Source organism: Nannobrachium achirus (assembly GCF_963921795.1).
Source record: "Nannobrachium achirus genome assembly, chromosome: 22".
Lineage (NCBI taxonomy): Eukaryota > Metazoa > Chordata > Actinopteri > Myctophiformes > Myctophidae > Nannobrachium > Nannobrachium achirus.
This window is the reverse complement of record NC_137829.1, coordinates 27,314,902-27,331,622: the sequence shown is the minus strand read 5'-3', so window position 1 is coordinate 27,331,622 and position 16,721 is coordinate 27,314,902. Positions and strand designations below refer to the sequence as shown.

At 41.1% G+C, this 16,721-nt stretch overlaps 1 protein-coding gene across 1 annotated transcript in view; it reads left to right on the top strand.

Moving 5' to 3' along the window:
- The window catches only part of LOC308308296 (dedicator of cytokinesis protein 9), a 133,537-nt gene that overhangs the window by 97,271 nt on the left and 19,545 nt on the right, over positions 1 to 16,721 (top strand). The window contains exons 14-34 of the mRNA XM_080753680.1: positions 726 to 808; positions 1,135 to 1,257; positions 1,545 to 1,624; positions 1,789 to 1,976; positions 2,431 to 2,496; positions 2,580 to 2,672; positions 3,227 to 3,350; positions 3,662 to 3,780; positions 3,957 to 4,043; positions 4,415 to 4,504; positions 5,948 to 6,072; positions 6,650 to 6,719; positions 7,509 to 7,634; positions 8,451 to 8,522; positions 9,072 to 9,218; positions 10,513 to 10,596; positions 11,305 to 11,416; positions 13,747 to 13,925; positions 14,931 to 15,047; positions 15,146 to 15,257; positions 16,234 to 16,364. Of these exons, the coding sequence (XP_080609806.1) occupies positions 726 to 808; positions 1,135 to 1,257; positions 1,545 to 1,624; positions 1,789 to 1,976; positions 2,431 to 2,496; positions 2,580 to 2,672; positions 3,227 to 3,350; positions 3,662 to 3,780; positions 3,957 to 4,043; positions 4,415 to 4,504; positions 5,948 to 6,072; positions 6,650 to 6,719; positions 7,509 to 7,634; positions 8,451 to 8,522; positions 9,072 to 9,218; positions 10,513 to 10,596; positions 11,305 to 11,416; positions 13,747 to 13,925; positions 14,931 to 15,047; positions 15,146 to 15,257; positions 16,234 to 16,364 (2,328 nt within the window). The remainder of the gene's footprint in view (positions 1 to 725; positions 809 to 1,134; positions 1,258 to 1,544; positions 1,625 to 1,788; positions 1,977 to 2,430; positions 2,497 to 2,579; positions 2,673 to 3,226; positions 3,351 to 3,661; positions 3,781 to 3,956; positions 4,044 to 4,414; positions 4,505 to 5,947; positions 6,073 to 6,649; positions 6,720 to 7,508; positions 7,635 to 8,450; positions 8,523 to 9,071; positions 9,219 to 10,512; positions 10,597 to 11,304; positions 11,417 to 13,746; positions 13,926 to 14,930; positions 15,048 to 15,145; positions 15,258 to 16,233; positions 16,365 to 16,721) is intronic.

The window sequence follows — 16,721 nt, the reverse complement described above, 5'->3', positions numbered from 1 at the left end:
CAGAATGTCCCATTTCACAAGTTTTCAATCAAACATATACAAATCTTTTGAAAATAGCAGATCTTCAAGCTCACAATGTGTTGACGCCTTGTGAGCTTGTAGATCGGCTATTATGGCCAAAATGTATACACTGTAGGGCTGAAGTGGTTAATGTATGTTTTGTAACGATAATCAAAATCTATAAATTAACTAGTAACTACATTTTTCAAATAAATGTAGTGGAGTAATAGAATAATATTTGCCTCTGGGATGTACAGTAGTGGAGTTGAAGTAAAATTGGAACTACTCTAGTACCTCTTAGTAAATGTACTTACAGTAGTTACTTTACACCACTGCTAAAAGCACATCCCAGCATCTTCCTTAAAAGGCAAGCATGTTCTCCATGCTCAGCAGATTCCATCTGATTATTCCACATGATAGATGATCAAATCATCCTTGTTATAAGTGCAGGCCTGTTGCAAAAACACTCAACACAAACATTGGCTTTGGCTATACAAATCTGGTTTATGCACCATTGGGGGGGCTACAGTGGACAGTAATGAGATTCAGAAGAACATGTTAAGTAAGTTTGTCTGTGCTGTGCTGTGTGAGTGCTGAGTGTGCTAGCATGTCAATGAGAGTGTGTGCGAGAGGAGTGAATATTTATAAGTCTGGGTATGTGTTAGCATTGGCACCATTCTGAATTCAGTAGAGTTTTCTCCAATTGTATTCCTCTCTTCCACCAGGTGGCACAGAAGGTCCTAAAGAATGCCAAGCTGGCCTGTAGCCGGCTAGGCCAGTATAAAATGCCTTTTGCATGGGCAGCCAGGTATGTATAGTGTTTATATTGTGCTTGGACTTTTTAAATAGATTTTTAAAATTAAAATTGTAAATGTTTTTACAGTATGTGCTTTGCCATTGTGTCAATGTTAGAATCTACAGTACACACATAAATGCACACACACATGCATGCAGACACAGAAATCCACTTACACATGCTATGTCTGTGTGTGCTGTCTAAAGTCAGTAAAGAATGCACTGAGGAGTATGTACAAACCATGCCTGAAGGGGATGTAAAAATGTTAAAAGTTAGATGTGAGTGGTATCCGTCCTGCCTCTTTCTGACTTCATTCTTTCTTTCTTTCTTTCATTCAGGCCTCTGTTCAAAGATGCTTCTGGGACATTGGACAAAAGTGCCAGGTTTTCGGCCCTCTACCGACAGGACAGCAACAAACTGTCAAACGATGACATGTTCAAACTGCTGGCTGACTTCAGGAAGTTAGTACCATAGCCCTCTGAGTGACTGTAATGTCAGGCAGATGTAATGATCAATGTAGCTTTTTGGTGGTTTTGTAAAAGGACTATGTTTTTATCAAAGTCACTTTGTTAGAACATTTTGAAACCCCTTTAGTTTATTTTTAAAAATCTTTTTATCACCTCAGCAAATATTGTGTTATCCACTTTAGTTCTGCTCAGTTCCAGGCAGGAGGCCTGTTTCCATTTTGCTCCTAGGTAGACAATAACAACGGCTTTAACCAAGTGATTATTTTCCTTCTCGTCTCCAGACCAGAGAAGATGGCCAAGTTGCCTGTAATCCTAGGAAACCTAGATGTTACCATTGACAATGTAGCTCCCGACTTGACAAGTAAGTCCTCCAAATTCAATACATCCAGCCTACATGAAAGAGGAAGGCCGTCGCTGCCAGGGTCAGATGGGTCATGTTGTCTGCCAGCTGTTTATTTGGTCTCCCTCCTGCCTGTGTGTGTGGCGTGTGTGTGTGTGTGTGTGTGTGTGTGTGATGGGGTGCAGATTGCGTTACCTCATCCTACATTCCTGTGAAGCAGTTTGAGACGGGCGAAAAGACCAGCGTCCTCTTTGAAGTGGAGGAGTTTGTGCCGTGCATCGCCAAGTGCTCCCAGCCCTTCACCATCTACAACAATCACCTCTATGTCTACCCGAAGCACCTGAAATATGACAGCCAAAAGTCTTTCACGAAGGTATGACAAGCTTTCGTCTGTGGCGGTGTTTTTCGAGTTTTCTGCTAAACGGTAGGAATGTGTGCATGAATGCACAGCAGACTCAAGGTTCAACTTTATTGTTACATCTGGTGTACAGGTACATAAGAGTAAAACTTATTTTGGATTTGCTTCCTTCAGACAATGCAGCAGCATAGATAATAACAGAAAAATTGTAAAAAGATTTAAAGAAAAGAAAGAGCAAAAAGATAATTAAAAAGAGCATCATCAAATGTACATGTGCTTCAAAATATTTGTATATTGTATACACCAACAGCACCAACATCAGACTATACATATTCTAATTTAACCTTTAACAGAACACTTTTCTTTAACTCTTCAGTAATGAGACATTTCCCCACTTGTAGTGTGTGTAAGTGGGTCAGCTTTGTTGTACCGTACAGTGTATGTATTGTATTTATTTTGTTGTCCTCAGGCTAGAAACTTAGCTGTCTGCATGGAGTTCAAGGACTCTGATGAGGAGGAGGCGGTCTCACTCAAGGTAAACTCACAGTCACGTCACCTAGCAGAGGTTTACTCCACTTGGCACGGCAGGCTAACTAACTGTTGTAATAATTTCGGCAGTGCATCTACGGGCGACCCGGGGGGCCCCTGTTGACCAAAAATGCTGTTGCTGCAGTATTACATCACCAGCACAACCCAGAGTTCTATGACGAGGTGAGATGCACTCTCATGTTATAGTTGTTCAGATACCCGTAGATCCTGATAGAGCCCAAATGGGATTTGCTATGTTTATGTAACACACTGGTATCGGATCGGTAGATTCGGTACACAGCATTGACATATACTGTACACAAGTTCAAGATTGGAATCAGTGTTAATTTTTTCATTAATTAAACGACATAAAAACTAAGCTATAATGATGAAGCTTGTGAGCTTGTAGATCGGCTATTGTCAGCATGCAACCAAGCGTAAAATCAGGCATTTCGGTGTCATCAAGGGCCGCCAAAATATATATTTTTTGTCAACAAAATAAAATTAAGATTTAGTCAACTAAAACTAGACTATGACTAAAATAACAACAAAATAACATTTTATTCAAAATATCAACATTTTCTGTCCAAATGAACACTGATTGGAATCGGTATGGGAAAGGAGAAATGGGAACATCTCTAGTTATTCTAGAGTGGTGTGCAGATGCAGATGGGGCGGTGGGTAGCGTGTGTTACTCGCTAACCCCAGGACTGTGTGTTTATGTTCCTGGACCTCAGTTTAAGATCGAGCTGCCAACACAGCTCCACGAGAAACACCACCTGCTCTTCACCTTCTTCCATGTCAGCTGTGACAGCAACAGCAAGGCCAGCACAAAGAAGAAGGACACGGTTGAGACGCAAGGTAAGATTAAAACACGCGCACGCACGCGCGCACACACACACACACACACACACACACACACACACACACACACACACACACACACACACACACACACACACACACACACACACACACACACACACACACACACACACACACACACAGAGTAAAGGAAGGAACCAACTTCACACTGCCATTTCATTCTCTTATTATATCTGCATTGACTGGTCTTTATGCCAGTGGTGGTTCTTCAGTACATGCTGGTGGTGAATGCTCTGGGGCGTCAAGACTATTGGCTGTCAATCTCTCCTCTGTGTCCTTGTCCCCAGTGGGTTATGCCTGGCTCCCCTTGCTGAAGGACGGCCGGGTGATCATGAATGAGAGCCACGTCTCCGTGGCTGCCAACCTGCCTGCTGGCTATCTCAGCTGTCAGGAGGGCGTCAGCAAGGTAGCGCTTTAACGTTCCTTTTCAAACCTGGAGCATGGAATCTTACAGGCTTTCCTTCTAGAACAGCAGTTCTTAACTAGTTGTCTGGGGACCACCAGTGGTCCTTGAGGGGGTTCCAGTTGGTCCTCATGTTGTGACATGTTTTGCTCAAATTTTTCCCATACCTTTTATCACAGCATTCCGTTCCTGAAATCAAATGGGTGGATGGAGGCAAGCCTCTGTTCAAAGTGTCCACTCACCTTGTGTCCACTGTCTACACTCAGGTTAGTTTCATACACCATACTGTATCTAGAATTACTAAAGCTAATTCTAATACCACTAAACAATTAAAGTTAACAATTTAGTCTGTCAAACGTCCTTGTCATAAGGTTTTGGACATAGGCAATAAGCCACAATGATGCAGCAGTGTTAGGAGAGTAGAGCTAGGCAAAAATGTCAATTTGACCAAAAAGTGAGTTAGGCGACGATTATGCTATGAGGCTAACGTATAAAAAAAAATGATTTTTGTCTCAAATTAGTTTCTTTCCCGGTATAAATAAACTTTTTGATTATCTATAGGATGGTAATTGCTTTACAACTAGTGTCTTTATGAATTTGCTTCTCTCTCTCACTGGGATTTCTCTCGTCTCTATAGGATCAACATTTGCACAATTTCTTCCACCAAGGTCAGAGCACAGCCTCCTCAGATCAAATATCCGGAGGGGAACTGGTCAAATACCTGAAGGTAAAACAACTGCAATGTATTAGTTGTAACACAGGGACACAAAACATACTGTATGAGCGATAGTCATCTTTCAGTCTTCTTTCCTGTGTCCCTCTCAATCTCTCTCTCATCTTCCACCCCTCTGTCTTAGCTGAGAGGGAATTAGTCAAAAAATAATCAAGATTGTGCAGCTGGTGACAAGTTTTAGACAACATGAAAAAATAACTTCTGGAAAGGCATAATTTTCAAGATGTCACATATTCCCTCACAGCTTATAATCATTTTAAGCTCCCGGCAGCCATCGCAGATGCCATCTTGAATTATTTGGGGTTTCAACCATACCTACCTATCTAATGTGGTAGTTATTGCAAACAGACCACTAGGGTTTTTTTTTTTAAACCTTATGCCCATACCTAACACCATGCCAAAAATCTAAAACCTTATGAATTCCCTCCCAGCTAGTCTCTCTTTCTGGCGCTTGTGGCCCTGCCCTGGCCACCTGTCATTCATTCCGTAATCTAAATTCAGTCTGATTTCCTCAGGATATTTAAAAGACTGTGCGCGTGTTTGCTCAGGGGTGTACATTATGGAACATTGCTAACAGGCCTAACTTTACAAAACCCTGGGAATCACAGTCCATTGTCCCTTGCTGGTCACTGACATGGAGAGGGACACTTTAGTTTGATGCATCTCTCGGGGGATAATGTAAACACAACTGTGCACACAAACAATGGCCAGAGGGTCAGACAACGAGGTCAACCAGAGCAGCCGTTTTCGCTGGCGGCTGGCCAAATCACTTGGCCGAGCTAATGGCCCTGTACTATGGCCAGTGATGCACCACTACCCCATGCCCTGCCTCGTTCCAGGAACTGGATCATAACGTTGTGGGTGATTAGCGCACGGTCGTTCTCTGATGTCCTGTTATTCTTGCCGTTGCACTGGTTTCCTCCTGCGTCATACTGTGTTCACTTTCACCATCCTCTTTGTTTGAGTAGACAGGACGTTCAGAGCCCCAAGGGACATGACCCAAAGCGTCTCGCACCTTTTCCCCCCCCAATTATTTCCTAACCCGACATAATCATGAGAATGTAAACCCAATTAACCTACATGTGGCCCGGATCGCTGGTCTAGCGGTCCGGGCTCCTAGGCTATAAAGTGCATCGCGGGTTTGAGTCCCGTTCCTGATGAACTTTGCTACACGTCCCTCCCCAGCTCTTTCCCCCTGTTTCCTGTCAATCTACACTTGACTATCAAAGGCAGAAAAAGCCCCCAAAAATCTATTAACCTACATGTACAGGAATAGCAAGTATTTCCTATCTGTGTCCCATGATCTACTACAGGTAATTGTAATGAAGTTAATGTATTGTTAGAAGTGATGGTTGGTCGGTCAGCCTTTGGTCATTGAGTCGGCTGATCAGTCGACCCAAACATTGAGCATATTTGCATATGTAACTCTGCCCCCAGAGTCTTCATGCCATGGAGAGCCATGTGATGATTAAGTTCCTGCCCACCATTCTGAACCAGCTGTTTCGGGTGCTGACCAGCGCCACCCATGAGGATGTGGCAGTCAATGTCACCAGGCAAGTGCTGTATATTATAAAAAATACAAAATTTTCTCTGCTTTAAAGGACAACTTTAGTTTTTTTACAACAAGGGTTCATATTTTAGATTGTAATTAGAGAAAAGAAAAGATGAGTGTTAAAATGTTTTCATTTACTGCTTTCTATCGTTTTAGCCATTTTAGTATTTTGATTTCAGTGGTTGGGTGCATGCTTATTGCTTACAAGTGGCTAAATATGTCTTTTTAGACACAATAAGCTGACAATTTCTTTGTTACTATTTACACCAGCCACCATAAGTCACACATTTGGGAATGGGCTTATTGTGTCTAAAAATACATATTTAGCCACTTGCATGCATGCCCCCAACCTGGGGGCATGCATGCAAATCAAAATCTTTAAATCACTAAAATGATAGAAATAAGTAAATGAAAACATTTTAACACTCTTCTTTTCTCTAATGACTATCTAAAATATGAACCCTTGTTCCAATCCTAGGTTCAAATGTGTGAAAAAATATGATAAAGAAATGCGAGGTTCAATCTGTGATATCTGCTTCACAGGACATTTCCTTTAGCCCTCCCTAAATTCCATCCTTTCCTTTCAGAGTTATGATTCATGTTGTATCCCAGTGCCACGAAGAGGGCTTGGAGCACTACCTGAGATCATACGTAAAGGTGAAAAACTCATACGCTGCTCAACTCTCATGTTACATCTGTTCCGTTTTTTAAATTATATCTTTTTTCGTGCCCGCTTTAGAGAGTAGGCCGGGTTGTCATGATCATGACATTTTGGCGATTAATTGTCATACAAATAATTGTGATTAATGAGTTAATTGTGGTTTTGGCATTGAACCAGTGTTGATTCTTACAGTAAATTTTGATTCAGTTTTCGTCATAGTCATTTGAATAACATTTAATTTAGTTTTAGTCATATTTTAGTCATTTGAAAAGTGTTAGTCTAGTTTTAGTTCTAAATATAAGATTTTAGTCGACTAAATCTACAGTTGATTTTGTCCACAAAAAATATTTTGGCAGGCCTTGATGGCGTCGTAATGGCTGATTTTACATTTGGTTACATGCTGAAAATAGTCGATCTACAAGCGCACAACGTGTTGCATCGCAATATGTTGTGAGCTAGTTATTGCTATGCTATTTTCAGAGCACAACACCCAAGCACAACCGAACATAAAATTATATTTAGTCTTAAAAAAAAATCCACAGGGAGGATGTGAAAAATAATAATACAAAGAAATGACCTAAAATGTTTATTTTGTACATTTCTGAACATTTTTCTACATGATTTGAAATGATTTGAGATAATTGAAATTATTTAGCATATTATTCATCATAAAGAATATGCAAAAATTATCGCAATTATCTCAAATAAGTAACAATTAGTAGATGATGTAATGTTTGTGGCCTACTAGAGAGCTGATGTTGATTTGTGTGTGCCTCCGTTCTCAGTACGTCTTTAAGACTGAGCCATACACAGCCTCCACCACCAGAACGGTGCATGAGGAGCTGGCCAAAGCCATGACTGCCATCCTAAAGCCTTCCACTGACTTCCTCACCAGCAACAAGCTGCTCAAGGTAAGCAGGTCCCCCAGGGGGTCTATACTTGGTCCCCAATGGTGGAAAAGTACATTTAGTTAGTAAAGTATCAATACTGCAGTGTAGAAATACTCTGGAAGTAGTCTGGAATTCAAAATTGACTTGAGTAAAAGTACAAAAGGTATCAAAATGTACTTACAGTACAAAAGTAAAAGTACTCATTATACAGATTGTCCCATTTCACAGTGATTAATTTATATTTTTAATTAATAATACAAATCTACAAAGTAACTAGTAATTAAGGTTTTCAAATAAGTGTAGATAGGAGATGTAGTGGTGTAAAAGTAAAAATGAATACTTCAGTAGGGTGCTTAAGTAAATGTACTTGGTTATTTTACACCACTGCTGGTCCTCTACTTTTATTTCTTTACACAAATATCTTCACTGAAAATAGCTGATCTGCAAACTCCCAAGGCATCACAACGTGGCGTGTTGCGCGCTTGTAGATCTGCTATTTTCACAGAAGGTTCACCTATTTTGCTGATTGTTTGGCTATCATGACATGTCCAGAATATGGATGCTAGGGTTCATGTGATTTAAGCCTGATTTGTGCGCCAGTGTTGGGTGACAAAAATAGCAGATATACAAGCTCACAATGTGTTGTGAGTTTGTTGATCGGCTATTTCCGCTCACAATACTGGGGTGCAATTCAAGTATGAATCTGGCTTTTGTAATGTCGCCAACCAATCATCAAGGACGATGATACACGAAAGAAGAAGAAGAAGCATTGTTTAAAGGATTACTGCTTGTCATTTGTTAACTAATTGGTTACATACTTTTGTCTCTTCCTTGCAGTACTCCTGGTATTTTTATGAAGCGTTAGTCAAATCTATGGCTCAGTACCTGATCGAGAGTGGCAAAGTCAAGGTATGTCTTCCCTAGCAACACGTGCACTTAATTTGACTCACAGAGAATTGTGCTACTCTTGCCCACAGGCAGCATTGTGTGCTGAAGTGCACAGCTGTACTTTATAACATGCCCCGTCTCGTGGACAACCACAGTACCACAAGCACAGCATTGGGTATCCACCACGGCCTGTGCATTTTATTGGACGCATTTGTACATGGCCAATTCACGGGCATCACACTGTGTCATCTGGAGGCTTCTGTGGAAACTAGTATTCTCTCGCAAGAGTAGGTTAAACAGGAACCAGAGGGACACAAATTTGGCGAGCCTCTTCTGTGGTACTGTGGTTTGACCGTGTTGTATTTAAAGCCTGATTTATGCTTCGGCGAGTGTCGCGCAGCAAAGAAATGATGTATTTTCAACTGGAAGAAGAAGTTAGAAATACATTATTTTTGTCCCAAGTGATTACATCACACGACACATTGTCGCTGAAGCCTCAGGCTTTACGCGGCTGTAAGTACTGTATTCTAAGCACCACCGTGTGAACAAATCTGAGTGTTGTTCTTGCAGCTGTCAAGGAATCAGCGCTTCTCGGCGGCCTTCCACCACACCGTGGAGACACTGGTGAACATGATGATGCCTCACATCACGCAGAAGTACAAGGACAACCTGGACGCAGCCCGGAACGCCAACCACAGCCTGGCAGTGTTCGTCAAGGTCAGCATCTACTGTACACTGTAGATGACTCTAGATTCTGCAGTCATCTCATACTGTGTATATATACAGTATGGAAGCTTGCAGATCTGCTACTTTTGCTATTTTTGAATTTGAATCCTGAAAAGTAACAGTTTTGGACATGGTTTCCACCTGACATGAGACGATATACATATAGTATGGCTAGCAAAACACATTGTTATACTTATCATACATATAAGGATTGTGAAAAGAATAAGATTGAATATACTGTACATAGTACAAACGTGTACAAAGTGTTGTGGTTTCCATACTGTAAATATAATGACAAATAATTGCGACCGTCAGGGAGCAGTTTACTATGAAAACCTCCACCGGCCGTCCGTCGGTCGGTCGGTCACACGTCACACGTCACACCTTTGCCCTGCTCATATCTCCGCATCAGTATATAGGGCTTGTTTGTTTATTGTATGACATCACGCCACATCATCAGCTGTGGACTCTGTGATGTCATCGTATCGCATCAGTATATAGGGCTTGTTTGTTTATTGTATGACATCACGCCACATCATCAGCTGTGGACTCTGTGATGTCATCGTATCTCCATATATGGCCATCTCCGTATATGGAGATATAAGTCGTCCATGCCCAAGTATGGGCTGGTGAGGTCAGACTTTGTGTGATGCGTAGGTTATCTCCATATATGGAGATTCAACATTCCAGGCAATGCTCTCTTCCCTGGTGAGAATTGCCCCTTTATATAGGGCTTGTTTGTGTATTGTATGACATCACGCCACATCATCAGCTGTGGACTCTGTGATGTCATCGTATCTCCATATATGGCCATCTCCGTATATGGAGATATAAGTCGTCCATGCCCAAGTATGGGCTGGTGAGGTCAGACTTTGTGTGATGCGTAGGTTATCTCCATATATGGAGATTCAACATTCCAGGTGTAACTATGGCTACCCGTATGACGTGAGAGGTGGAGGTTGTGATATTTGTGGAGATAAGCGACCAACGGTCGCTTATCTCCCGATTAGGGAGTCTTACTGGTACTAGAAAGGTGCAATTCTGGAAAATTGCAATTGTGGTTGCCTGTACAGTATATCGTGATGTCACGTGAAGCTTGACCGATCCTGTCTGATTGAACATTATATTGTCCAAACAAAAAAATGCCATTGGACTTTTGGGGGTTTTAGGGTTTCAGAAAAGGTTACAGAAAATGTCCATTGAACCAATTGTCTGGTTGCCCCATAGGCAACTACACCAATACAGTAGATATTACATTAACACAACATTGTCCTCTACCCTGCAGCGCTGCTTCACCCTGATGGACAGAGGCTTTGTCTTCAAGCAGATCAACAACTACATCCACTGCTTTGTGCCTGGAGACTCCAAGGTACAGTGAGATAAGGAGAAACACTGTATAATGTTTTGTAAATAACATGTTTGGAGAAATAAAGAAAAACCTAAAACAACTGTCAGGTTGATCCAAATATTCGGGGGCCTTGATGTGAAGAGATCTTTATTATTTAGACCAGTGGTCTTCAGCGTTTTCAGGACAAGGACCCCTTAACTGCAAGAGAGATGAAGCAGGGACTACATATTATAACAGATTAAACTTCTTCATAGATTTAATAAATAGCTTCATAAACCTGTTTGGCAGCACTCATCAGTGTTAGATTCATGAAACAGATATCCACTTAAACCATAAATACATAGGAAATGTGCGTTTGATCTGCTCTATTCCCCCCTACACCAAACCTCTTTGCTGAAAATGGCCGATATACAATCTTACAACGCCTTGCAGTGCGAGGCGTTGTGACCTTGTAGATCTGCTATTTTCGGCTAATGTTCCCTTCAGAAAAGGAATTCTAGGGTTCAAGTGGTTAAAGTTCCTATCACACAAACATGTCGTGGCCCCCCTGTGGTGACTCTGAGGACCCCCTAAGGTTTATGGACCCCCTGTTGAAGACCCCTGCTGAATGATCTCAGAATTCAGTGGAGCACAATTTCATTGCCATGCTCCAGAAAATTGGACGGGGTTGTGTGTGTCGGACATTGTTTGTTTTGCCTCAGTGATGCATCTGGTTGTTTTCAATTCCAGACACTGTTTGAATTCAAGTTTGAGTTCCTGCGCGTCGTCTGCAACCACGAGCACTACGTCCCCCTGAACCTGCCCATGCCTTTTGGAAAGGGAAGGATACAGAGATTTCAAGGTGAGGAGTTAACTGAGAATATCATCATCAGCGATTCTCAACCTTTTTAATTTCATGGATGCCCAGTTTGATATGCATTAGATCAGGGGTCTTGAACCCTAGCATCCCTGAAAGGTCAAGTTTACTAAGTATTTTTTTAATTGGTTAAATATCTGAAAATATAAATGAACATGAGTCCAACATACACTGATCACAGTGATGTCAACAAGTTGTCTACTGTACTGTATGTAATCTATTTAAAAAGCAAGGTGTAATCTATTCTGCAACACAATTGTATACAATATGTAGTGGGGGGGTCCCTGCTTCATCTCTCCCTCAGCTAGGGGGTCCTTGGCCTGAAAAACGTTGAAGTAACCTGCATTAGGTCATGGATTGGACTGCAATGGACACCCATGTGTTTTTGTTTAGTTTTTCGGCCCCAGTCTACATTATACAACCCTGTTAATGTATCTCTTCTTAGAGCTTGTACTTAACTTGGTATGTTTAACGAGGCCACCAATCAATAATGCTACAATACCCACCAGACTATAGCACAGTCTGTTGTATTCAGCTGACTCTGTAATGTATGAATGATCTGTGTTTACTGTAAATGTGCTTACACTGAAAAATCCTGCTTTTACAGAGCTTTATTGTCCTGCCCCTCTTGCCAATCATGACTCATTTATAACTAGATCATACGTTGCAGTCACATGGCACAAATAGCAGATCTACAAGCTCACAATGCATATAAATCAGAAAGAATTAAACAAAAACAAAACGTCTCCAGTGCTTCAATCAAGGCCACATGGGGCAAATGATTTTCCAGAAAACCTGAACTCAATTAGTTAGCATCATTACATGTACTTGGCGTGGAATGATTTACTTTTGTTTTACTTTTTTTTAAATCCATTTTCAAAATGTTGCACAGTAAAACGATGGTACTCATGATTTGTGTTCATGAATATGAACTGAAACATATTTATTTTGGTGTGGGTGGGGCATTATGTGTAATTGAGAAGGTTTTTTCCCCCCCGTTTGTGTCATAAAGTTTTAATGTTTCTCAACAGTTTGGAATTCATGACTCGCACAAGTTTAACCCTAAGGGAACATTGTTTTCACTTAGCTCATGCGCTCAGATCTTAAAAGGTGTTAACACTTGCATGCCAAAAATGGATAGAGTGGGTCATACGGGACAAAAGAACTGAGTTTTGAATTGATCATAATCATTGGAACGCCTCTTGTGTTTTGCTCATGTCTCATGGGCCGTGGTGGTGCCTTAATATATTTGCCAATTTGAACGCATCTGGTTTTTCTCATTCACCTAGTTCACTTTCACAATAAGAACTGTATTTAGAACAGAATCGTTTTTTTTTTTTTTATTCTTTTTTAAACACATTTTGTTAAATGGACCACATGAACCCAAATGTCCCTATTCTGGGCATGTCATAAAAGGAGAACAAATAGCCGTACGTCACAACAGGGGAAAAGGAGGGGACCAAGAATGGAGCCCTGGGGAACCCCAGCCAATGAAGTTCTTAGGTCAGGGGTCATCACAATATGTTCGTACACGGACAAATGTGTCTGTGGCAAAGACTTGGTCTTGTCTGTGGCAAATTTTAGATTTGATCCTTTACACACGTAGTGTTAGACATGATAACTTGTGAAACGGGACATTCTGCATATTGAGTAGATACTTTATACATTTGATACTTTAAGTGCATTTTAATACCAATACACTTAAGTAAAATTTTTATTTTACTTCACAAAGTATTTATACATTGCAGTATATTGGTACTTTTGCTTACAGTAAGTACTTTTTCCACCACTGTGTTTTAGCCTAGTTCTTCTCAAAGTGGATTCCAGCGACTCTGTGGGTTCTAGGGGTGGGCAATATAATCGATATGGCAATACATCGCAATATTTTATTTGCCAATACTGTATCGATACTTCATGTTCCCATGCATAAGGACCAATGGTAGAAGTCTGGTCCTGACACTCCGCTGCCTCTAGATGTCGCTGTACTAGTAGCTACTTCCCCTTCCCACGGTTCAGTGAGTGAGGTCTCTCGAAAAGAGGAAAACAACAACATTAGAGCAGCGCCTTCAGCTTAAAGCTGATATATTGCAATAGTATCGCAATAGTATCGTATCGCAAAGATTTGCAATATATCGTGATACTATTGCATCGTGACCCAAGTATCGTGATATGTATTGCATCGTGAGATTCTTGCCAATATCCAATTGACCCTTGCAAGTCTGTAACTTTAAGGGGAGACCTTCAAATGTCAGCGTATGAGAACCACAGTGTTAGCCAATCCTCAACCAGGTCCTCCTCCTCCACCCCTCTCACAGACCTCCAGCTGGACTACTCGCTGACGGACGACTTCTGCAGAAACCACTTCCTGGTGGGGCTGCTCCTCAGGGAGGTGGGTGCGGCGCTGCAGGAGTTCAGGGATGTCCGCCAGATATCCATCCAAGTGCTGAAGAACCTGATGATCAAGCACACCTTCGACGACCGCTACACCTCCAAGGTAAGCTGCCGCCTTCACTCTCACATCCGGCAACAGTAAGAATATGAGTGCCACGTGGTATGCCGGTGGTGTTAAAGCAGTGGTTCTCAAACTTTGAAATCTGAAGGTCTGCCCTTAACTTTGACAGTGTACAAATGGAACCAAATGGACCCTAACAGGTCCATTTGGTTCCATTAGTACACTTGTCAAAGTTACAGACTTGTAAGGGTCAATTTAGACCTCCATAAAGGAACCTAGAGAGTCCCTGTAAAGTGTAAACTGTAAAGTAAGTGAAGTACATTTACTCAAGTACTTTACTTTTCTTTACACCTTTACTGGAGTATTTCCAATTCCCAGTACTTTTACTTCTATTCCACTACATCTCACAGACGGATAATGTACTCCACTATGATTATTCAAAAACCTTTGTTATTTTGTAGATTTTGATTATTATTACAAAACATATATTACCCACTTCTGCCCTATAAACATTTCGGTCATTTGAAAATAGACAATCTACAAGCTCACAATGCGTCACATCGAGCATGTAGGTCGAAGGATTTTTATACATTTCATACATTTGAAAATGTGTCAAATTATGCACAATGAGTACTCTTACTTTTGGTACTTTAAGTATATTTGATAGCGATACTTTTGTACTTTTACTCAAGTGAAATTAATTCTGGACTTTTACTTGTAAGGGTGCCCACACACCAAAATACCTAGAGTGGAATCCGCCAATGCATTTCAATGAGAATGGAGCGTTTTTTTTTGCAGAAATCCTCTACTGGCAAAAAACGGTCCATTCTCATTGAAATGCATTGGCGGATTCCACTCTAGGTATTTTGGTGTTAGGGCACCCTAACAGAGTCTTCCTACACTGCAGTATTGATACTTTTACTTAAGTAAAAAAAGACTACATTTTCCACTGGCCTTCATTCTTGCATGTGGCAAGAGTAAGATTAAGTGCCACAGGTATGAGGTTCTCTTCAGACATCCTCCTGACTTGACTGATTTGTATTTCAGAGCCAGCAAGCCAGACTGGCAACCCTCTACTTGCCTCTGTTCGGTCTGCTCCAAGAGAACGTCAACAGGCTCAATGTGAAGGAAGTAGCCCCGTTCAGCATCAACCACTCCAACAATGTAAGTGTGCCACCTAGTGGCTGTGGATCAGAATGAACACAGTAACACCATGCAGGTTAGGTCTGGATCAAATGATGCTTGCTGTGTTTGCCCTGCAGAATGGAAGAGAAGATTCCCTCCTAGCCAACACCCTGATGACCCCTCCCAGGTCCAGCACCATTCTGGACAACAGCCTCCACAAGGATGTGTTCGGAGTCATCTCTGGCACTGGTCGGTTTAAAAACAACAATCCTACCACTTTTTGTGGTCACATGTTCAGATACTGGATTCTGATTGGCTTAAAACTGTGGTAAATCAGCCAACAACCTTGAGTTGGCTCATGGACCCCACCCACTGTTGTGTTGCAATGATTGTAACTAAATAACCTTGCAAAGTTACAACTGTGTTTTCTTTCATTTATATGGTAGAAGTGGTAGAAAAGCAATTTACCATTCGAGGGTCGTGGGTTGTTGGCTGATTTACCACTGTTTCAGGGTTGTTTGGCACTCGGCTTCGCCTGGTGCCACAACCTTGAAACAGTGGTAAATCAGCCCAACAACCCACTCCCTCTCATGGTAAATGGCTTACTTCCTGCACAGTGTATGATGCTTGGAATGACAAGTAGACAAGCACAATCCTTAGTGTTAATATACCATTATCAATAAATTTTTCGACCAATGCTATTAGTACTGTGCTTAAGTAAAATGTTGAGGTATTTTTTACTTTACTGGAGTATTTCAAGTTTTCCGTACTTTTACTTCCGCCCCTCTAATGTCAGAGGCAAATATTGTACTTTTACTCCACTACAATAATTAGACATTTTTAGTTACTAGTTACTTTGTAGATTTTGATTATTATTACAAAATAACATTAACCACTTCAGCCTTACATACATTTCGTCCCATTTGAAAATAGCCGACCTACAACCTCACAATGCTTCGCTATGCGACGCATTCTGAGCTTGTATTTTCAAAATTTGTTTTTTGCTTTTTTTTTTTTTCATACATTTTAAAACTTTTGAAATGTGAAATTCTGCATAAAATGAGTACTTTCTACTTTTGGTATTTAAGTACATTTTGATACCAATACTTTTGCACTTTTACCCAAGTACATTTGTAATTATATTAGAGTATGCCTACATTGCAGTATTGATACTTTTACTTAAGTACAAAATGTGAGCACTTTTTTCCACCACTGTGTGTTACAGCCTCACCACACATGTCGTCCACCCCCAATATAAACTCTGTGCGTCATGCGGACTCTCGTGGCTCGCTCATCAGCATGGACTCTGTAAACAGCATCCCAGAGAAGAACGATAAGATGCACTCTCTGGACAAGGTATGTTCTTGGCTTTGCTGGAAGATGACCATGTATTCTGTAAACTGTCATGTAGCAAGATATTATAACAGTGGTTCTCAAACCTTTTTGACTCAGGGCACCCCTGTAAATAACATTTTCATCTACGGCACCCCTGAACTACACTGTTAATTTTGTGAATCTTATGTCATATTAATGCTACGTAGATATGCAAATCATTCCCCCCTAAGATGCATTGTGTTACGGAGGAATATCCGTTTCCATTAGAACAGACTGAAAATAACTTTTATGTGGGAGGTTTGTACTTGATTGAAATGTCAACTTCCACGTGGTGCTGTGTCCGCAGCACGTGATTGCAAACATCAGTTGTGCTCTTGT